General features: G+C 35.4%; 1 protein-coding gene across 1 annotated transcript in view; it reads left to right on the top strand.

Annotated features, from left to right (window-relative positions):
* XRCC4 (X-ray repair cross complementing 4) overlaps positions 1-24,380 on the top strand; it is a 363,614-nt gene that overhangs the window by 179,083 nt on the left and 160,151 nt on the right. The window contains exons 5-6 of the mRNA XM_027864217.1: positions 19,740-19,892; positions 21,241-21,347. Of these exons, the coding sequence (XP_027720018.1) occupies positions 19,740-19,892; positions 21,241-21,347 (260 nt within the window). The remainder of the gene's footprint in view (positions 1-19,739; positions 19,893-21,240; positions 21,348-24,380) is intronic.

The raw sequence follows: 24,380 nt of genomic DNA, 5'->3' as shown, positions 1-24,380 counted from the left end.
TATCTATCTATCTATCTATCTATCTATCTATCTATCTATCTATCTATATGTATGATTTTTTTTCCCTCCAACTACCCTAATACTGACAAAAGTCTCATGAGTTACAAATATCTATCCATGAAGGAATGTAAACAGTTCAACTTTAATAAGTCCCTTTCTCTTTCCTGTTTACCTTTTCACGCTTCTTTTGCATCCTGTATTTGAAAGTCGAATTTTCTATTCATCTCTGGTCTTTTCATCAAGAATACTTGAAAGTCCTCTATTTCACTGAATGTCCATTTTTTCCCCTGAAGGATTATACTCAGTGTTGTTGGGTAGGTGATTCTTGGTTATAATCCTAGGTCCTTTGACCTCCAGAATATTATATTCCAAGCCCTCTGGTCCCTTAATGTAGAAACTGCTAAATCTTGTGTTACCCTGATAGTGTTTCCATAATACTTGAATTGTTTCTTTCCGGCTACTTGCGATATTTTCTCCTTGACCTGGGAGCTCTGGAATTTGGCTACAATATTCCTAGGAGTTTTCCTTTGGGGATCTCTTTCAGGAGGTGATTGGTGGATTCTTTCCATTTCTATTTTGACCTGTGGTTCTAAAATATCAGGGCAGTTTTCCTTGATAATTTCTTGAAAGATGATGTCTAGGCTCTTTTTTTGATCATGGCTTTCAGATAGTCCAATAATTTTTAAATTCTCTCTTCTGGATCTATTTTCCAGGTCAGTTTTTTTTCTAATGAGATATTTCACATTGTCTTCTATTTTTTCATTCTTTTTTTTTTTTTTTTTTACAATGTCTTGATTTCTCATAATGTAACTAGCTTCCAATTGCTCCATTCAATTTTTAAGGAAGAATTTTCTTTAGTGAGCTTTTGGACTTCCTTTTCCATTTGGCCAGTTCTGCTTTTGAAGGCATTCTTCTCCTCACTGGCTTTTTGGACCTCTTTTGCCATTTGAGTTAGTCTATGTTTTAAGGTATTATTTTCTTCAGTATTTTTTTGGGTCTCCTTTAGCAAGCTGTTGACTTATTTTTCATGATATTCTTCCATCACTCTCATTTCTCTTCCCAGTTTTTCCTCTACTTCTCTTACTGGCTTCTCAAAATCCCTTTTGAGCTGTTCCAAGGCCTGGGACTGATTCATATTTTTTTCTTGGAGGCTTTGGATGTAGGAGCTTTGACTTTGTTTTCTTCTTCTGGTTGTATGTTTTGATCTTCTTTGTCACCAAAGAAAGAATCTATGGTCTGACTTTTTTTTTTTGTGCACTGTTTGCTTATGTTCCCAGCCAATTACTTGAGTTTTAAACTGTTTGTTAAGGTAGGGGTCTGCTTCTAGTGTGGAGAATGTACTTTGGGGGTTTTGTGCAGCTGGTTTCAGAGATGCTTCTATGGACCTGTAAATTTTCAGTTTTTCCAAGGTGGTACAATTGAGGGTGAGGGGTTTACTCCTTTCTTGGCCTGGGCTCTGGTCTATAATTGACCACAAGCACTCTTTTCTGCCTTGGAACTGTGAGGAGGATTCCCTCTCCACCACCACCACAAGCTCCACCACGCCAGTGCTCCTCCTCAACCCTAGGACTGCTACCCAGAACTGTGACCCAGAACCAAGCATGGGCAAAGCAAGAGAATCTTGCCTCAGCACCAGCAAAGAGATCTCTGCAATGCCCCTCTGATCAGCTACTGGATTCCCCCTCCATTTGGGGGCTGAGAGCTCCAGAAGCAGCCATCACCCCAGGGCTGTGCCAGTCATGGAGCCAGACTGAGCTCCTCTCTCACTGAGGTCCTACAAAACTTTCCTACTGATGTTCTAAGTTGTTTTTGGGTTGAGAAGTCTCGAAACCACCACAGCTCCCCTTGATTCAATCCCCTGAGGACTACTCCAGGTTCCCTGAGGCCTGGTCTTTGCCTACATGGCCCACACTGAATTGTGCTCCTCTTCCAGCCTGGTGCAGTAGACCTTTCAAATCAAACATCCAGTTTGTCTTGGGCTGGAAATTTGTTTCACTCTGTCTTTTTGTGGGTTCTGCTGCTCCAGAATTTGTTTAGAGCCATTTTTTACAGATATTTGGAGGGGTTTGGGGGAGAGCTCAAGCAAGTCACTGCTTTTACTCTACCATCTTGGCTCCACCCACCATCCACCCCCCCACACACACACCTTCATTCCCCCGGAGATCCGGAATCTTAAGGAAGAAAATGACTCCTTGAAAATTAGAATTGGGCAAGGGGAAACCAGCAAAGTTATAAGAGACCAAGAAATAATAAAATGAAATATAAAAAATGAAAAAAAAAAGAAGAGAATGTGAAACTTCTCATAAGAAAAACAACTGATCTGGAGAACAGATCAAGAAGAGGAAACATAAGAATTATTGGACTCCCTGAAAGTTGTGATCAAAAAAAGAATCTTGATACAATAATACAAGAAATAATTAAAGAAAATTGTCCTGAAGAATTAGAACAAGAGGAGAAAGTAGAAATAGAAAAAAAATCTACTGATCACCACCTGAAAGAGATTCTACAAGAAAAACCTATAGCCATATTATAGTCAAATTCTGAAACCCCAAGTTCAAGGAGGAAATATTATGAGCAACAAGAAAAAAAGCAATTCAATTATGGTGGCTCCACATTTAGAATCGCACAAGAACCCAATTCTTATCAGGAATGGATTAAAGAGGGAACAATATGTATATATCTAGAAGGGTATAAAAGTCTTCTAAATTCAGAAAGAAATAAAAAGCTAAGGGGATAGGGAGGGGGGAAAGGATAAGGGAGTGATTTTTAGAGGGAACCCTACTCACATCAGATCTGGGTTAAAGAGAGAACAATATATACATTTAGAAGGGAATGAAAGTCTTCTAAATTTATAAAGAAATAAGAGGCTGAGGGAGTAGGATGGGGGAGGGGGTAATAGAAGGGTGTCCAGATTATTGGGAATGGGATAAAGAGGGTATAACTTATTTGGAAGGCTATAGAAGTCTTCTAAATTCAGATAGAAACAAGAGGCTATGGGCAAAGGGTGTGGGTGAGAGGATAAGGGTGGGATCTTGAGGGGGGTAGGTCAAGTAATAGGAGGGCAAGGTTGGGGGAGAAGTAAAGTAGAGGAGTCAGGAGGAATAGAAAATAAGAGATGCATGCAAACATAAAATAAAGATCAGAAGTAGAATTTATTAGGGAAAAATAGGGGTAGACAAAGTTAAAGCTAAAATAGATTCAATCAAAAGAGTAAAGTAGGGGAAATTATACTATATTTCAGCCATATTTAATCAATATTGCTTTAGACTTTAAAATAACTAGAAAGTATAAGGTTGGAATATTTCTGTGATGTAGGAAATGATGAGTTGGTGAACTTGGAAAAATATGGAAGCACTTGGACTTGGGAAGGAAGAGGTTATCCATCCTCAGAGAAACAGAGGACAAACAAGTATAGTTCAGTCTTATATAGATGCATGTGAATGTATAATCTATATATGTATGATTATAGATATCTGAGTGTATGTATGTGTATGTATGTGTATGTATTTGTATATGTATGTATATATATTTATGTATATGTGATTATATATGTATGTGTATACATGTAGGTATATATGCATGTATATACATATACATATATGTGTGTGTACATATACATATATATATCCATGCTTAATTGCAGCATTCTTGGGGTGGGGTGAGGAAGGAAGAAAAAAGAACAAAGTAAAAAGTGCACAGTAGAGAATAAAAGAAAATTCACAAAGAAGCAAAGAAAAGATGGACAGCTCTGAACACAATGTGTAGTATTTATTATATAGGTTTTCTTAAAATGGAAATTTATTGCTGTATATTTTTAATCCTCTCTTATGCTTTAATGTAAGTTTAAAATAAATTAATAAAAAAAGAAGAAAAACCAGTCTTCCAAAAAAAATTACTTTGGCAGTTGTGTGGAGGAGACACTTAAGACAATGAAAACAAATTAGAGGGGCATCACACACGGTAGTCCAGAAGAAAGGTGGTGAGTGCCTGAACTAGGGTGATAGTGGTGTGAGTGAAGACATGGGGACGTGCAGGAGAGATATTATTCAGAAGAAATGACAAGATCTGGCAACTGATGGTGTATGTTGGGTGAGGCAGAGAGTGTCAGGGATGACACTGAGATTGTGAACCTGGGTGACAAGGAGATGGTGTGCCCTCAACTCTAACAGGAATTTTCAAAAGAAGAGAGGGTTTAGAGATAAAGATAATGAGTTCTATTTTGGACATAATTGAGTTTGAGATGCCTATAGGACATCTAGATTGAAATGCCTAGTATGTGGTTGGTGGTGTAATACAGGAATTTAGGAGAGAGACTGGGGTTTGTAAAATAGATCTGATAATCATCTGAATAGAAATAATTGTTGAATCCATGGGAGCTGAGATCAAATGAAAGAGTATAGAAAAGAAAAAAAAAAGACCTAGAATGGTCACCATAAGAGGGGTCACATATAACAACTGGGTATCACGTGGAAGCTGCAGAGTGGTCAAGAAGGCTGAGGTTTGAGAAAAGGCCATTAGATATGGCAATTAAGAGATCACAAAAGCATTACATTAAAATGGTTTTGATTATCTTTTGTTTTTATATCACTTACATTATGCCATATATTCTTATTTATTCCTGTACCTTTAGAGCCATCCCTTTTATCAAATAATAACAAAAGCAAAAAAGGAACAGTTCAGCCAAACTAACCAACATTTCAACCTTAGCCCTTCACCTATGGAAAGAAGAGAATGCTTTTTTTTTTCCATCTCTTCTTTGGGGACAAATTTTGTTCACTTGTTTTCATTCACTTTTTCTCATGTGATCATAGATAAGTGTTTTTTCTCTCTTTCTGCTTTTTTTTTCTATGAGTTATTTCACAAAGGTCTCACCAGATTTTTTTAAATGTATTTTCACTTGCTCGTCTTAATTGCACTATATTATATTACGTTAACGTACCACAGTTCTTTTAACCATTCCCCTGTTGGACATTTAGATTACTTGTAGTTTTTTATAATTACATGTAACATTAATATGAACATCTTTGAAAAGATAGTTCTTTTATTTTGATATTTATTACGACTATAAACTTTAAAAAACTTTTTTTATTCTTCCTCTATTTCTTGTCTTAGAATTCTGTTCCTATGTTTTTCCACATCCTGATCCTTACCCCCTTGAACTTTAGAGAGATTTCTAGTAGAAAATTTACACTAGATATTTTACCATCCTGTAATATAGTTTGAATTGAGAAAAACAGAGTTAGGCCATTAAACAGGCATTATTTCCTACAGGTTATTAGTGTTTTATGGTACTGATGCATGTCTAGCCAACAGGATACCTAGGCAGAAAGTAGAAGGAAGTACAGTAATATTCATCAGGATTCTTTACAGGAAATATATAGATTATATCTTGTGATATTTTGGGATTAATAAATTATGTTACCGTGCCAGAAACATAAATATACATGATTAATTTTTTGGATCTCTTGGTATGGGTAGTGTGTGGGATTTAGAGTACATATTTTGACTTTTACTAAATGCTTTTTATCTGATTGAAATGTCATGCCATTGGGATTTTTTTTTTAAACAACTGAGGTAATTGAGGCTATTGGAAAAAGAATTTGGAAATTTTAGTTCTGTTCTTGTTTTTGCCATGATTTTTGGAATGACAGAAGGAAAGTCACTTAATTTCTCCCTACTGAAGTTTCTCATGTGTAAAATAACCTTAGTTCAGTGCATACCCTGAATTAATGTGTATAGATTAAATGTTTGAAAGGAATATAAATGTGTCTGTGTGTTTTATACACATACATGCACACTCCCAGGGCCACTCCTCCAGCCTTCTATCACACTTGATGTTTGGGGTCCCCAGAAGATTGGTTATTAGTTATTCTCAAGTTTCTTAGGAGAAGCCTAAGGGCCTGTGTTTCTAGTGTGGTTCATAATCCCTTACTGATTTGCTTCCCATTAACAATCTGTCAGGAACCTCAATTAACTTTTCTCAAAGGTGTTTTCTGATTTGATATAGTAAGAATAGTAGGTACAAATCATTTCCCTCAGCATCCTGGAGCCCACTCTCCCACAGATGCGTCCTTGGCCCCAGGAAGAATAGTCTTTCCCACACTGGAGAGGAGTGGGCTCCAACTTGCGGTGGTAGTGAGACATCATGCAGAGAACATGGATGTCAAAGGTAACTCACAACTGCAGCCTGAGTTCAGATCCTTACTAGTTAGGTGATCCTGGGCAAGTCACTTAATCGCTACCTCATTTCCTCAGCTGTAAAATGGGGATTATGATGACGATCTCACAGCATTTTTGTGTGAATCAAATAAAACTTGTTTGAAGTGTTTAGTGTAGTTCCTGACACAGGGTGGGTGCTTTAAAAATACTTGTTCCTTTACCTTCTGCTTCCTCATGTTTTATGGCCTGGAAATCCTTTCTTGAATCCAAAGCTGTCATTCTTCTCTGGTACAATGAATCATGTTCTTTTCAGCTTATTCTCTCTTTTTAAGACTCTCAGTGTTACCCTGCTCCTGGATGTATTCATTGTGTCCTAGAAGTCCAGTCTCCCTGATCCTGGCCAGATGAACTGTCTGCTGAGGGTCTAGTCTCTCCAGTTACACAGTCAAAGATTTGGGGTTGGGGGGGAGAAAGTGGGGGAAAGAGAGAGAGAAAAACCTTCCCCTCCCCCCACAGGAGCCATTCCCCTTCAGCATCTTGGCTCCAGCTCTGGAATTCTCAGCTGAGAATCCTCAGCTCTTGACCTTGGGAGTCCCCCACTGCTCTACTCATTCACTACTTGCCTGGTTCACCACTTGAACGACTCACTCGCTGACTGATGAACAGCTAAAATCTCTCTACTTTTTAAAGCCCCCCAAAGATATGGTTAGCTTGTTTGTTTAGCCAATCAGCTGTTCCTTTCTTGGCCCAATGAAAATGACTTAAACTTCATAAATAGATTACAGAGTATAAATCATCTTGTTCATACATTTAAAGCTTAATCATATCTATTAACTGATTCGAATAAGATATCTGAGCATTCTGTAATTACATTAATTGAAGTGGAGTGGACCTTCCACCCTTACATATGTATCACATATACAGATACTCATTCTCCTCATTCTTTTCCTCCTTGACCTTCCTCTTCAAGCTCCGGGTGAGGAAACTCTTTCAATCTGTGTAAGTCAGATTACTGTTCTGCATTGTGAGGTTGCAGAGTATTGTCAAGGCCTCTTAGAGGTTGCGCGATTTTTGCCAGGTCTGCAGCTGTAGCTCTGTAACTCCATTAGTCCTAACTTCAAGGCCTGCATATTGGAAGTAGCATGTCCTAAATGAGATAGAGTGTTAGAAGGGGAGCTCGCATCACAGATCTGACACCTACCAGGTGTGTGACATTTTGAGTCTCAGTTTCCTTACCTATAAAATGAGGAATTTGTATTAATGGCATTTAAGGTCTCCTATAGTTCAGAATCTAAGATCCTAGATCCGATATACTATGTAAATTGCTAAGTTATATGTAAATACATTATATGTAGATAGTTGGACTAATAGGTAGTCAGGATTACCTAGGTTTTGTATATGTAATATATATGTATTTGTGTATTTATACATATATATATATGAATTATAATATCTACAATCTATTCATTTCTGAATAATAATATTATAAGCCAATATAAAATAATAATGAACATGTATCTATTTACAACTTTGTTCTTACATTCAGACTTAAAATCTTAAATTGTATAAAGACATTCTGTTGTTTGTTCTGTATGAGACCATTGACTCATAGTTGTAGGGATTGTGCTGCTTTGAGAGCAGGGAAGGATTTTGCAAATAGTTGAGACAATATCTACAGAATTATATATTCAGTTGAAAGAAGTTATTTTTATACAGATCTAAACAGATTTTCAAAATTACATACATTTGTGTCCCATCACTAATGACTTTAATTACGTGTAGAAAAATTTAAGTTTCCCACAATTATTTTTATCCCCAATGTCATAAGAGAATTTTTAGTAAAGCAAATTAATTTAATTTTGTCCTGTACAAATAATTGCATCCTATATAATTTAAAATTTGAAAACATGATGTATCTCATTCATTTATATTTTTTCTAACTTAGTACAAAACAATATATATTAAGCATCTGGGATTAAAGGGCATCATTTGATTTGAAACTCTACCTTGGTGTGCACTTTTGTGTTATAGTAAACAGATCAAATTAAAGGTGATGAGCTATATTCATTATAAACAGTGTATGCAAAATTCAGAGTGCCTTTAGGATGAAAGGAACTATTCACAAATTACCCACAAAAATGCAGACTGGGTATTTGGTACTTGAACAAATTAGTCTAAAATGACTGCCAGAGGCTAGATGAAGACTTTCTCATCAATATTCAATACCACTTGATTGAATGGAAAGCAGGAGTAGGAATATGAGACAGCTGATGCACGTTCTGAGTCTCACACACACAGATGAGAACAAAGGAGTTTGTTGGATTTGCTATTTTTTGAACTATCCAGAAATAGCCAGATTTTGGCTTGTGATAGGCAGATTTCTCAAAATGCTTCTCCTATTATGGCATCTTGGATAGAGTGCTGAAGTGGAATCATGATGAATCCCACTTTGGATACTTACCAGCTGGGTGTGCATGGGCAAGTTTTTGAAACATCAGGCAGTCAGTAAGTAAGCATTTATTAAATGCTTATGGTGTGCCAGGTATTTTTCTAAGTGCTGGGATGTCCCAACACAAACATAGTCCCTTCTGTCAAGGAGTTCACATTCCCATGGAGGAATCAACATGCATCTCACAGAAGAGAGATGGAGTATTGTGTGCCAGAAGCAGCAAGCAGCCCATTGTAGCTTAGAAAGGTTAGAAAGGTAGGAAGAGGGAAGGTGATGAAGGCTTGGAAAGCCAAACAGGATTATAAAATCCTGGATTTGATCCTGGATTCAATAGGAAACAACTGGAGTTTACTGAATGGGGGTGGGGATGACATAACAAACCTGTGCTTTAAGAAAATCACTTTGGCATGTGGGAAAAGGATAGATTGGAGTGGGGAGAGATTGGTGGCAGGGAGATCCACCAGTGGCTATTGCAATAGTCTGGGCATGAGGAGATGAGGGCCTGCATCAGGGTGGCAGCTGTATGAATAAAGAGAAAGAGGACCATAGGAACAATGTTGCGAAGGTAGAGATGACAAGACTTGGAAACAAATTGATGATGTATGGTAAATATAAGGGGTGACTTAAGGATGACATCCAGGTCCACAACTTGAATGACTTGGGAAGGTGGTGGTTCCTGTCCTTCATAAAGATAGGGAAGTTAGGAAGAGAGGGGGGTTTGAAAGAAAAGATAGTAAGTTCTTTTTGTTTTGGAGTAGATCTAGAAATCATCTGCATAGTGACGATAATTGAACTGAGCAAGAGAATGTAGAAGAAGAGAAGAGGGACTGAGAGAGATGCTTAGGGGAAATCCACAGTTAGTGGACATAACCTAGATAAAGATCCAGCAATGGAAACTGATAAAGAACAATCATACAAGTAAAAGGAGAACCAGAAAAGAGCAGTATCACAAAATTGAGAGAAGAGATTATCAAGGAGAAAAAGGTAATTAATAGTGTCAAAGGCTGCAAAGAGGTCAAGAAGGATGAGGGTTGAGAAAAAAATCATTAAGTCTGGTAATTAAGAATTCATTAGTAATTTTGGCAAGAGGAATTTTAATTTTTAGTTTTTGAATGATGCAGTTGGAAGACATATTGTTGATTGTATAGAAGCAAATGACTGGAGAGGAAGTGAAGGCACCAAGTGTTATTGTCGTTGTTGAATCATTTCAGTCATGTCTGACTCTTTGTGGCTTCATTTGTGCTTTTCTTGGCAAAGATACTGGAGTGATTTGCTATTTCCTTCTCCAGCTCATTTTACAGATGAGGAAACTGAGACAGACATGGTTAAGTGATTTGCCCACAGTCACACAGCTAAGTGTCTGAGGCCATATTTGAACTCTGGTCTTCCTGACTCCAGGCCCAATGCTGTATGTACTGCACCACCTAACTGCCCCTGATACCAAGTGTAGTTGGCTCTTTCATAGAGTTTAGTGATGAAGGGGAGTAAAGGTATAGGATAATAACTTGTGGTGATTATTGGATTAAGCGATTTTTTTTTTAATAAGGACAAAGGACACATGGATGTGTTTGTAGGCAACAGGGAGGAAACTGGTAGATAGAGTGGGGATGATGGATCATTCTGCTAGAGAAAACAGGATCGAATATCATCAAGACTTCATGTAGAGAGATTTGCCTTGGCAAGAAAAAGGGCCACTTATTCATGTGAGACTGAGGTGAAGCAGTAGGTAGTGAAAAAAGACTGATTAGCAATATGGAGAAAGTAAGAAGTCAGATGGAGTCAATGTTTTTTGTCAAGTATGAGAATTAAAGTATGTTTGACTTTGGAGGATCTTAATGAGGCCTTTGTGGAATATCTCCACTTTTGCATCCTATCCTCAGATGTTGTTACATGAGCTGCAACTGTTTTTGTGGCTTTCTTTTTGGCTTTGGCTCATCGTGAGTACTATGAGGAGAGATAAACAAGTGTCTCTTGAAATGATTCTTATTGACTTTGAAGACACAGTAAAAACTATCTCTACCAACTCTTTTATTTTACTTTTCCAGATAAAACTTGAATCTATCCTTTTTATGTAGCTACAATTTTCTTACATCTTTTTATCTGTTTGTTTTACTTATATCAAGAATGTAAATAATGATATGGTTTGTTTTTTCCATTGTCATGTAAACTCATTGGTTAATCCCTGAAGAGAGATCTTACATTTAGAGTAACAAGAGTTAAATGAATGTCCATAAATTATCTAGAAATTGTGATTCTTAACACCTTTTGCTCCCTTTTCTGCCATTCTGCTACTGTTATTGTACACAGGATTGGGGACCATTTAATACTTTGTTTTATTTCATAAGTTGAATTGACAAATAGTCCACCTAATTACCAATTCTACTAGTGATCTTCCTTTCCATATTTACCTAGGCTTGGCTTGATTCAGAGAGCAGATAGACAGCGTGCGTCTCTGTTGGCAATTCAATTCAGTAAACATTTGTTAAGCACCTACTGTGTGCCAGGTGCTGTGGTAAGCACTAGAGGTATAAATAAGAAAAAGAAAGACCAGCCCTTGCCCTCAAGGAATTTCTTATTTAAAGGGAGAAGACAGTACACAAAAGGAAGAAATTAGGAGGGTGGGTAGGAAGGAGGAGGACACCAAGTAGTATCTCCTTCCATCCTATTCAGTGGAGCTGAACTCAAGCAGAGATGCAGATGGAAAGTGGAATGATCTGAAAAGTCCAAATCCTGCCCTCCATAAAAGAAAGTTTTGGGAGGATTCCACCCTTTTGCCCTGGAAAAGGTTGAGAGAAGTGGGATAAGGTTGAGTATCCAATCCTGAGTTAGTAGCTAGGTAATGGGAATTGAAGTAATCAGTTTATCCTGGGAGGGTCATCTTGTTCCTGGAGTTGAAACCAAGCAGAGCTGCAGATGGGAAGTGATCATGATAATGACAACCATAATAATGATAGTATCAACAGTAATGATGACATCTTATATAGCACTCCAAGGTGGACTTTTAGCTTTACACCAATCTCATTTGATCCTCAGAAAAGTCCTTTGAGATGGGTACTTTAGGTGTTATCATTCCCATTTTACATAAAGACGACTGGTTAAGTGCCTTGTAACTTTTGGAGGTGAAATTTGAACCTAGCTCTGCTAACCAAATGTTCTCTCCCCACAAGATGCTGCCTCATTGGTTAGCCTTTGAAAGTCTAGTTATCTCCACTTCATGATGAGACATTGGAATAGTAACTTTGTGGAGGATTAGCAAGAATAAAAATTATTCTTTGTAATCTCTTTTGATTTCATTTTAAATTAAACTTTCCTTTATATTTGCAGATCATAAGTAGTTTGTTTTCCCAAATAGAAATCTAACTGTGCAATTAGTTCTTACTCTTTTTTTCAAAATTGTAAAGATAAAAGTTAACTTATGATATAACAAAAAAACATTTCCCTGATATTAGGATTACCGTTCACATGAGATATTTCACATAAGAAAAAGTACTATCTCCAGGCATCAAGAACAGCTATGACTTTCTTAAGGTTAGCATACAGCCCCCAATGTAGCCATTTGGCATTGTAATAATATTGTCAACTTTGTTCAGCCACCATTAAGTTCAAAATTTACTGTTTATGGTAAATGTACATTTGACATTCACATTGCAAAAGGACAAATTATCATGTACTGTTCCTATCAGAAACACTTTGTCATGTGACATAATTATAAATCAGTGTACTTTATGAAAATTTTGGTATTGCAATTAAATAAATGCTTTATTTAATATGGTATTTTTGCTTTATACATACATGCAGATCAACTTTAAGTTATGGAGTAGAAATCTTGGCATCGTAGAGCCCTTTATGAATGGGTTTTCTTGAACTAATCATAATTATACATTTACATATGCAAATATATTTAATTGAATAGAAATCTTAATATCTTGCATACTATACTTTCCCCCATGATTTACTTTGCATTGATAACGATTTAACCTTTTTTGGATGATAACTTTTTTTTTTATAAATATCAACTTTTGAATCCATTAATGCTCTCAGGAAATACTGAGATATGGATTTGCAGTTACAATACATTATTGCAAACTGCTGTGCTTTTTAAAGAATTGTTTATTTTTTAATAATTTCTCTTCCTTTTTCCATACTGTCAGATTGTCAGCTGTCATTTAATGCTGTGATCAGTGTGACTATTCATGGCACTATTCATTTTCCACGTCCTGTTCCCCCTTAAATTTATTATCTCTAATTTGTTATGGCCTTGAAAACTAGATACCCAAGTTTGTTATAATTATTTGTGTCATTATGTAAATAAGATTTGTGTGTGAAGGCTTCAGAGACTCTATGTGAATAGGTTGCATGAGTGTTAATGCAGGAATGATGTGGTATTTATTGTAGTTCTGAATATAGAGACTTTTTTTGCTCCTGGCCCAATTCACAGTCACATTTCAAATGGGCAAAAATACCATATAGTTGAGTTCCTGAAAGGTGAGATACATACACTCTTTAAAAAAGGAAAAATTAGAAAAAAATTTACTTCAATGATATTTATATTGCCTTTTAAATTATTATTAATTTTTACTCCAATGGTTTTTCATGATGATTTATTTACAGCACCAAGATTCATTTTTTTCCTTTTCTGAAGGACTTTCCTTGGATATAGAGAACATAGTGAAATTCCCTAGGATATTTAGTTGTAATGCATTAGTTGTGACAGTTTTCTACGAATTCAATGAGGTTGACAGTCATGAAATTATTAGAACTGGGAAGCGAACCTTGAAAGCTCATCTGGTTCATCTTTGTGCCTTTAAGCAGGATTACATTATGTAGAGACAGAATCAATTCTATTTTTAAAGACCTCAAGAGATGTCTTCAACCTTCCTTGCTAACTCATTTTAGTATTTAACATCTGTCACTATCAAATGATTCTTTTCTCTCTTGTCAGTCTGGATATTTCATGCTTCAACTTTTGGCTATTTCTTCATTTATTGTTCTCAGAGTGGAGATCAGATGGTTATCTTTTGTATAAGAACCTTTCATGTTCTTAAGTACTTATTAAATCACTTGTATCACCTTCTTAAATGTATTTTACTTTTATATATATATATTGTCTTTTCCTTACTCTTTCCTTACTTTCCTTACTTCCTTACTTCCAAACTTTTCCTTATCTTTTGCTGTTAAGTCCTCAATTGAATATTTAAAATCTGTCCAGGCAAGGTTATAACAGGAAAATGACATTGCTACATATCATATTTTCTCTATATCTTACCATCTGATTTCTTTTGCTCAGAATAAATGGTCTATTAGTGGGTATTAATCAGCTCATTATCCACTGATATGAGCATTTTGTGTACTGCATTTGCTGAGGTGTTCCTTAATCTTCTTGGTTTTTTTTTCCACTGGCCATATCTATAATCCTGATTTTTCAATATTGAATTTCATTTATATTTGTACAGATATATGTATGTATGTGTGTATATATTTATGACTATCCAATTTCTGTGATCATTTCAAAATTATTTTGCTATTTTTAAAGTTCTAGCCATGCCTATCCCAATATAAGTCTGTTAATTAATTTAAGGAATATAAAGTCCCTGTAAGCACAAATATCATTAGAGTTGGGTCTGTTATCTTTGTGTTATGCCTATTATGACCTTATAAGATTTCAGTGGGCACACCTAATAGTAGTAGAATCAGTCTTTTTAAATTAGTAAATTCCCTTTGAAATGATATAACCCCTATAACAATTCAGTTTCATGTAACCAATATTTATTAAATGTCTTCTATATGCAAAGGACTATGATGTACAATAGGATATAGAAATAAATTTAAAACAACAACAACACAGTCCAGCTCTCAAGGAACATACGATATAATAAGGCAGGTAAGACATGTCCTTAAGTAATATAAGGCATAATATAATAGGAACAAAGGAGATATCCAGACAGAAGAGAAAGTCACTTCAGTAAGGAAGGACTGTGGAAGGCCTCATGGAAGAGTGGGTAGCTGAACTAGGCCTTAAAGCAAAAGAAGGATTTTAGCACATGGCATTGAGGATAGAGTGTAATACAGACATGATGGGGCCGATGGCCTGTGTGAATGAATGAGGGTAAGAATTTATCAGTAGGATAATACTGAGGAACTAGCAGCCTAGTTGATGGAAGCATAAGGCATGTTAAAGTTGTATTATGAAATGAGTAGAAAATTATTTCATATGATGAATACAGAGAAGCACACAAGCTGTCAATAAAATCTATTGTCATAAAAACAATCAGTTTGTGGTGAGCTTATAGAGTATTGAGAATACCATGCTAAAGAGGTTTGTTTGCTTCCCCTAAGGAATACGAATGGTTGAAGGTTTTTGAGACAGAACAGTGATGTGTTTTAACTTGTGTATTAGGAAGATTATTTTGACTATTAAGCAAAGGATGGATTAGAAAAGGGAGATTCTGAAGACTGGAAGGCAAGTTAGAGGCAATGACAGTATTCTAGGAAGAAAGTAAAGAGTGTCTGACCTAGACTGATGGCAGTGTGACTTGAAGAGGAGGAGACATGTATGAGAAGCTATGTGGAGGTAGAATTGACAGAATATGTTAACAATTAAGATGTGGAGGAAGAAGGGAAGAGGAGAGACCAAACAAAGGTTTCTAGCTTGTGTGATCATTAGAGTGATAGTACCATCAATGGAAATAAGGAAGTTGAGAGGAATAACCTAGCAGGTTTAAGGGAGAAGATGACATTACACCTTTCAGACTTACTGAGTGAGGTGCTAGTGGAATGCCAATTGGAGATGTCCTGCTAGCAGCTGGGGGTATAGTCAGAGAGTTCAGAATCAGACCTATAGAGCAAATACTTTCCAATAAAGAGATGATATTGAAGCCATCAGAGTAGATGTGATGACCATGGAAGAGAATCAAGAAAGGGTGGAGCCTTGCCAGGTGAAAAGAGGATGTCGACTGAATGGATGAGAATGAATGGGAAAAATGACAACAGTGATATTAATAATATATATTTAAAAATCTAAGCATACTTACCTCAGACATAACTCCCTGGGAGAGAGGTAGGATATAAGGGTTTTATGCTATGCCCAGAGGAGATGGCAACCCTTATGTCCTACCTCTCTCCCAGGTAGATTGTTTAAAGCTCCATTTCTCTGATAAATCCATGTAATTCATCCCATCCTTCTTGTCCAGGTTACAAATCAAAATGCCAATAAAACAAAATCAAAACCCCACCCTAAAAGAAAGTTTTATTTTGCTTTTAGGTCATCTAATAGGCCTAGAGGAGATTAGGTTATGAATTCCTTGCTGGTAGAAACTAACATATCTCATCTTGTATTCCTGGTGTTTAGCACAATGTTATCCATGTTGGAGTGTATAAGCCTTATCTAGAGTTAAATGCTGAGTTAATTGTACATATAATTCTGAAATAATTTGTTGTTTTCATTTTATACAAAAGATATATTTTAATTTGATGTTTCAGTAAAGAGTTAATTTAAATAAATAGATTAAAATTCTTTTGATAGCTGATTAGTACATATGATGTTTCATTTAAAAATTGTGGAAGTGATCTAAATGAAAATTCATTCAGCCATCTGTTATCACATTCAAATTTGATGAATTATTTCCTATATGAAACATCCCAAAAATATATTGTGTCAGAAAATATAATAACATATAATGCTTTCTTCTTATATTTTCATACAGTGCATTTCCACTTGGCATATGTATATATACACACACATACATACACACACACACATACACATACATATACATGTATTTATTACAAGTTGTGAATTAGTTTTTGAATTATTTGAGTACTCCTAAAAAAATCATCCTAGTGGTATAGCATTTTTGCTTTTCCTATAATTCATTACCTGAATTAAAAAAAAGACATCTTTTTGTAGTACCTGAGAGGTAGCATGGTATATAGTAAGAGAAGTCCTCAAAGCCAGGTAGACTTTTGGTCCAGTCCCACCTCTGACATCTGTGCCATGTGACCCTGAGCAGTCACTTAACTTGTCAGTGTTCCATGCACATCTCTAAGACTATAAGCTCCAGAGAAAACACTAGCCTGTGTTTATAGAGGGAGTCTCCTCACCTTGGAGTTCCTTCTACCAGTGAGATCACAGGTCTGGTCCCCATCCTTCTCCCTAGAGCAGTATGATTCTTAAAATGTGGTAAGGATTTTGTACTTACGTGATACTTTGTATTCAAAGTATAAAGGCAGTGCCATAACCCAGTATGCATGCAGAGGTTAACACTGCCTTGATTCCAGCAGGGTCTGCCTATGCTCACAGCACTGAGTTTTAGCTTCAATTCCTTGCCTTCCTTGTGATAGGCTTCTTTTTCTATATTTTGCTTTATATACAAATGGCATTTTGTCAATCTAATACCATACAACAAACGTTTATTATGTGTAAGGTAGTGTACTAGGAACTAAGAGTATGAAGACAAAATTAAAAAGTCCTTATCCTCAAGGAGTTTTCATCCTACCACAGGATTCATGAGTTATGACCCTGGTCTCTTTCCAACTGCAGCCCCACCCAAAACTTAGAGCATTTCCCAGGGTCTGTTAGTCACAACTCAGATGTCCCAGCCACCCTACTGTATCTCTTCTGGTGATAACCTCCTCAGGCTCCAACTCTTTTTAATCACCACCCTATCCAAGTTTCATGGGCTACCTTAATGTGGCCATACTTGAGAACTCTACTAAATTCCAAAGATTTGTTGGCTGTAAACGTTTCTGGGGAAATCCCTTGATCACAATCACCCAAGACTTGCCAATCATAACTCAAAACCCTTCCTAGAGGTAGCTCACATATCTCCCCAAGGCCCTCTGGTTATAAGATGGTCCTCATTCCCAGACCTCTCAAACTAACACAGTCCTGTGGCCTGACTGACCCTAATCACCAGGTCTACCTCCCTCAAATCCTAAAGCATATGTATGATTTATGAAACGAGTCATGAAATGAATGAGAAATAACTCATTTAAAATGATTCCTCAAAAAATTCTCTAACTGGATTAGAAAATCTCATATCTGTGTATATGGGGAATCCATATTAAAAAAAATTTCAGACTCCTAGCTTTTATATTATTAATAGGTTCTTTAACTGGTCCTACAGAACAAATATAATGCCACATTTTCCTTGTCATTCACTTAAAGTCCTAAATTCTGTGTATCTCTTGAAATTTAAATATGAACTTCATTTCGAGTGAATAAAGAGACATTTTCTATTATGTCAACATTTGTATGTTTCCCTTTTTTATTTTCTTTTTTTTTTTTTGGTGGGGGAGGTAAGTGAATTTCCTGAAAATTCAGTTCTCAATGAAGGTGACTATAAAAAGCCAAAAAGCTGTCATGGCACAGTAGAAAGAGTTTTAGTCAGGAGACCTGTATTCCACTCTAGCTCCAGCCCAGCGACTTTTAGTTGTTTAAGTGGTCCCTTAACTGCTCAGTTTATCGGGTACATGGGAATAATAATATTTATAGTATCTACATCCATTGTATCATTGCAAAGCACTTAGCACACCTTAAAATACTATATAAGTCTGACTTATTCTCATCAGAGAAGATGTTTTGACCTTGATTTAGATGGAATTTAAAGGAGTATGTACTAGTTTAAAGTAAATTGTTTTAATTTGTAAACTGCAAACTAGGGATACCAAAGTAAATGCCAACTAAAAACCTGGACAACATGAATGTGAAAGTGTGGAAGAGTATTTTCAGAATTATTGAAGTAAAGTTATTACTGGCATGCAAATCACATATCAAGTATGTCCATATATCATTTCCTTACTTCTCTAGTCAGATTAAATCTCTCCATGCTTTGGAAGACTAAAATTAATATATTACTTTCTTAAATTATTTGATCACTTTTAGAAGAGGAGTGGGAGAAAGTATGTAGATCTGAATTTAAATAAATGAGAGATCATAGTTTTATGATGCGGATACAGGATATGGTGCCATAAGGGTCAAAAAGAATATTAAGGGTTGCTTTTCCTGTGCTTTGGGAGGCCCCTCCTGAGAGGGGGCTCATTCTGTAACTCATCCTGTAACTTAAGGGCAACCTAAAGTCCTTTTCCCCTTATCTTGAAATATCATAAAACTCCCCCTTATCCTGTACCATAAAATTCCTTATCTCCCTTATCCAGTGTTCCCTCTGTCCTTAATCTTTAACCTATATCACACCTTATCTTATTCTTAATCTTTAACAACCATAAAACCCTAAAGACCTTCCTGTTCTTAATCTTTAACCATCATAAAATCCTAAAATCTATTGGCTATATAGCTTTCTCTATATATAAGCCAAGTCTTCCCCAAGTATGAAAACCTTTTACTCAGCCCCATGGCTACAGTAAAAAGTCTGTGTGTGCTTTCATGTGCTAAAGCTCCCAATGACTAAAAGAGAAGTCTAAATTAATTCTTTCACACCTGAATCACTCTCCTAAATCCGACCTCCACAGTTTACTCAGCTTTGTTTATTAATATCACTCCAAACTATAAATCTGTATCAGTCCACTGTTTGTTTTTTTTTATTGGATTTTTCAGTTCATAAATGTGTGTATTTTGTCATCAGTGAATTCAAGAAATGGCTAAATTTGGGAATTTTTGACATTCATTCCAAGTTATTTAGATTCATTTTTAAATTTTCACAGTCATTACAGGATATACATGACAAAATGAATTTAGTATCCCTATTTTTAACTAGATAATAGCGACTCCTGTTTATGTAATGCTTTAAAATGTGTAGCATACATTACCTACATTTTCTCATTTAAGATTCAGTGAGTCCTAGTTGAGAATGTAAATCTGTCAAACTCAAATAGAAATGGGATCTGCTAAACCATGCATGGGATACATATTGACTTTGAAGACCACATATTAACATTATCTATGTCTTATTGTATTTTTATTTATTTTGTCAAATATTTCCCAATTACATTTTAATTTGGTTCCAACTGTGCTTGGAAGTGTTCTAACATCATTTGAGCCTTCTGCTGTAAAATATACTAATAACAATGAACTTTAGGGAATGATTTTGATATGTGTTTTTCTTATATCTTTTCATTGAAAATATTCAATTAGAAGACCAATAAGTAAGAATTTAATTATGATTTCAAATTTTAGTCTTGAAAAGTGTGTGACTGCTAAAGAAAATCTGGAGGCAGACCTTTATAAGCGTTTTGTTCTGGTGCTGAATGAGAAGAAAGCAAAGATTAGAAGCTTGCATAAATTGTTAAAACAAGCCCAAGAACCAGAAGAGGACACACAAGATGAAAGGTATTGACATTTATAATTGGATATTCCATTACTGGATGATAAATATGTATATTTAAATTATATTTCTTCAGACTTAATGAATGTTAGCCTATTTAACCTTTCAATAATAATGTTCGTGGTTTCAAATAACCTAATAAGTGTTATAGTTTTGGATTAGGATTTAAGAGGCAGGGATTCTGTTCTTGATAGTTATTGACTTCATGACCTTAGGTAGGTCATTTGATCTTTCCATATCTATCTAAAATTGACACTGATAAAATGGACACTACTAATTATTGCCACTTCACTCATAAGATAAGTATTCCCTGATATTGTTTCTGGAATATTCTAAGACCTGGTTAAGTAAGGTACTAATTTTTTTCTTATTCTCTCCCCTTCTATGAGTATTATCATATTGTTCATGTTGTTTTCAAGAGAAAAAAATGCTTTTCAAGTTGTTTCTTGTTCTTAGTCTCTCCTCATCTTCAGGTTTCAAGTTGCTTTTTTTTTTTTACTTACCCTTGAGCCCAGTTTCTTTTTGCATTCTTGGAAATATATTTTCCCCATGTTCATGTTAAAGGGAATCTTCCATAAAAAATCTAACCAATATGCTAGAGACTTCTCTTGGATTCTTTTAATAGTTCATGAATACAGGATCAATTAAACATTTCTTTAAAAAAAATTCATGAATACCATTACATCCCTTGAACTGTTCATCTATTAACCTTCACTCTTATTATACAGTAGACCTTCCTCTTTTAAAAATGTTTTTAATATCAATATTTAATATCTTTCTTTTGTAGATCATAGAGTATTTTAAAAAACAATACTTAAGAAACACATATGACTTTTTCATCAGTTAGGTGGCAAGTATTGCAAAATCTCTTTAATAAGTGGCAAGTTTTGGCATGAATTGACGTGGTGTAATAGCCAATGGAAAATGGATTCAAGATTTATTTATAGAGAATAATTGCTCAAAATATCAAACCACTTTTCTGGTATATTTTATTTTAGTGAGGAATCTTTATCTTAATGGAATTAATATTGATTTTTCCCCCCTGTAGGATGACATCATCATAGTGTGTGTGTGTGTGTGTGTGTGTGTATGCCTGTAAAATTGGTTTATGTGTTTATCTAATCAGAATTATGTTCCTAGGATCTTTTCTGAAGCTTTTAACATAAAACATATGCAATAATTTTGTTTTTTTAAAAAATCTGCTGTGTGACCCTGGGCAAGTCACATAACCCCATTGCCTAACCTAAATAAAGAAATAAAGAAATAAAGAAATGAAATGAAATGAAATGAAATAAAAATCTGGCCCAAGGTAGTTAGTTGAATGAATTTCAATACCCCTTTCTTTGTCCCTAGGGAATCTGTAGACAATACCCAAAGCCATAAGAAAAGAGAGGCAGCCTATGATGAAAGTACTGATGAGGAAAGTGAAAATTTACCTGTTTCTTCTGAAGTAGTTCCAGGTAAGAACAAAATATGTTTCCCTTTTTGGATTTATTAATATAATGCTGTATTCTAATGCATTGTAGATGCAGCATAGTGTATTACAATTCTCCTAGAGCTAGCCTCAAGGCCCAAAAGACCTAGGTTCAAGTGTTCCTTCTGACATATATTGGCTGCTGACCCTGGGCAAGAATTAACCTCTTAGAACTCTGAGCAACTCTCTAAGACTCTAAGTTACAGAGTTAGAAGCTGATTTACAAGTTACGGAGAAGATGCTAATCTACTTTGGTAGAGGAAATTTCCTCAATCAGGGAGTATACTAGTAAAATCATACCTCTACCTGTTAGCACATTACTTTAAACAACAATATGCTTGAAAATAAGTATATAGGTTAGAATTTGAACTTCAGTGTTTTGAGAATAAAGCTCGTAGTTCTTAACCTTTTAACAAATTACCTATAAAAGAAACTAACCCACAAATGGAATAAAATAAACAAATGTGAGCACACATAAGCGTATTGTTGACCAAGCAAAAGACCTATACTATAGTTTGCTGTGTTCCATTGGGAAAAACTCTAAATGAGGAATTTCTAAGGACCTGAGCTTGAGTCACCTGATATTACTGCTTACCACTTGGGTAAGTCCTTTAATCTCACTTGGCTAGGCCTCAGTTTCCTCATGTAAAAGGGACCATTACTTGCTGGAGTTGTTTGCTAAAGCTCAAGAACCCAGTATTTTGGAGACCTACGATTATCTTGGGCCAGTTTGGATAACCTAGAACTTTGAACCCAGGAGAAATCTCTGAAGTCATCATGGAGCTAGATGGTACAACCTCAAATCTATAAAAGACATTAAAAAAGTTCTTGATTAATTGACCTGAACCCAAAATGACAAGTATTAGACATTCATAGGGTTATATTGGATTCTGTGTGAAACCCCTCAATTTTCCCCAAATCTTCCACCACAGAAATTAAATTACTTTGCTTTTTATGGTACAGGTTATGCATATTTTACATTGGTACCTCATTTATATGTGAAATAAATCATTTTATGATCAAATGTAATAAAAACCTCCCAAAGAAAAACAATTTGTGCTCCTTTCCATTTAAACCCTCAGAATGCTGGTTAAATGCAATAGGTCTGGCTCTCATTCTGTCTTCAGAGCATCACACCTCTCTCTGAAGTCGATGGAAATTTTTCTTGAAAAGGAAATACACAGCTATATCTGGGGGCAATAGAATTAGGTTCTTTCATGTGTGCAGACAATTTATAAAAAGTAACTCTTGTAAAACTACTATTTTAAATTTGGCAAAACTTTTCAGAGTTTTCCCCAATGTTTAGTTGAAGCCTTATATTTTATTGTTCTCCGTAATTTTTTTTTAACTCAAATCTCTTTCAAGAGATAAATTTATTTCATGGTTCTCTGATTCTAATATGTTTACATTTAACTTATCAGAATGCTGTTCTGCAAGAACTTTTTGATGTAAAAGAATTAGGAGCATTTTTATTAGCCATTTAACTATCCCTTTCCTTCTGGTTTTCATATAAAAAATTAGGAAGCTGAAGTTTGCCAAGAAGAAATTAAACACAGATCCAAAATGCTTGAACTTGGTTTAAAAAATAGATTCTACAAAATCTGAGCAGGAAATGTATATATTAAAATACAAAGTAGGTCCTCTTTCAGTTTACTAAATAAAGATATGAAATTTTTATTAGGTAGGCAGAACTTGTCTTTAGGTGACTAGCAAATATTTTAATTTATCATACAGCCTGCAGATTGCTTTGTACTTTTTTCCCCCACAGTAAGGAGGTGCAGAGGAGAGAGGAGAGGAAAGGAGAGGAGAGAAGAAAGAGCAAAAAAGGAAGAAAGGGGAGGGAAGAAAAAGGGGGAGAAAATTACAGGAGGGGAGATGAGAGAACTTAATGTATTCATTCTGTCTTTGTATATATCATTCTTCAAATTACACATGTGCAACCTAATAGCAATGCTCACTATGTAAAGTGCTTTAGATTAATTATTAAAATCCCCAAATATCCTCCTGAGTTAAGTATGCATTATTATCCCTTTCCTGGATAATGAAAGAGGTTAAGTGATTTGCCCAGGGTCACTTAGTGATTCTGGAGCTCCCATTCAAGAAAACCTTTCATTTACTTTTATCTATGGATGCTGAAGAAAGGGTAGAGTAATTTGCAATAAATTGCTAGGCAACCTCTTTATGAACAGATTTTTTTTTGTTCATTTATCTTTTAATAATAATGAGATATACTTTTTTTCTTGTTAAGTTAGGAATAATGAACTCATTTGGATACAAAAGGATAGATTATCATCTTATGGTAAAATCAGAAATTAAAATTTTTAAAAATCATTTGCTAAGCCAGAGAAATGAAAGTCCTATTACCTCCCCTTCCACACTCTGTAAAGTGCCTTCTCTCTGCTCCTCACATGTGACCTGGTTGCCCTTGCCTGGCCCAGTCTTGGCATGTATTCCCTCCACTCCTGTTCTTTCTTAAATCCTTCTCTTCCTCCCAAATGCAGTTTAAGTACCATGTTTACATGAAGTTTTCTTGGTCCCCTCCGACTTCTAGTGCCCTCTCTCTCAACATTCCTTGCATTTAACTACTTTGTATTTCTTTGGCTTTATTCTTTTTGTTGTTGTTGTTTATTTTCTATATGAGTATATTTGTGCTTACTGTCTCCTCTATTAGGATGTAAGCTCATTTTGAGTAGGAATTCTTTCTTTCATTGTATTTGTATCCCTAGCAGCTGGTACATAGTAGTGCTTAATAAATACTTGATTGATTGATTGCAATAGGAACTGAACATTTTAAGAGCCAAACATTTTTAGTGAATAAATTGGATATATTCCACCAATGAATAACATCTAAATAATTAATATGAATAATGAGCAAAAGGAATGCATTTTATTAAGACCTATTTGCATTATGGGGCACTGGACTAAGATTATAAACTGGTAAAAAACAGAGATCAGTTTGATTTAACTTCCCTTGTGCATACCCATGCCCTATAGCTAGGTGATCTTTCCCCTATGCTGG

Source organism: Vombatus ursinus, unplaced genomic scaffold (assembly GCF_900497805.2).
Source record: "Vombatus ursinus unplaced genomic scaffold, bare-nosed wombat genome assembly UNPS02014774.1, whole genome shotgun sequence".
Lineage (NCBI taxonomy): Eukaryota > Metazoa > Chordata > Mammalia > Diprotodontia > Vombatidae > Vombatus > Vombatus ursinus.
This window is presented reverse-complemented; position numbering and strand designations above follow the sequence as displayed.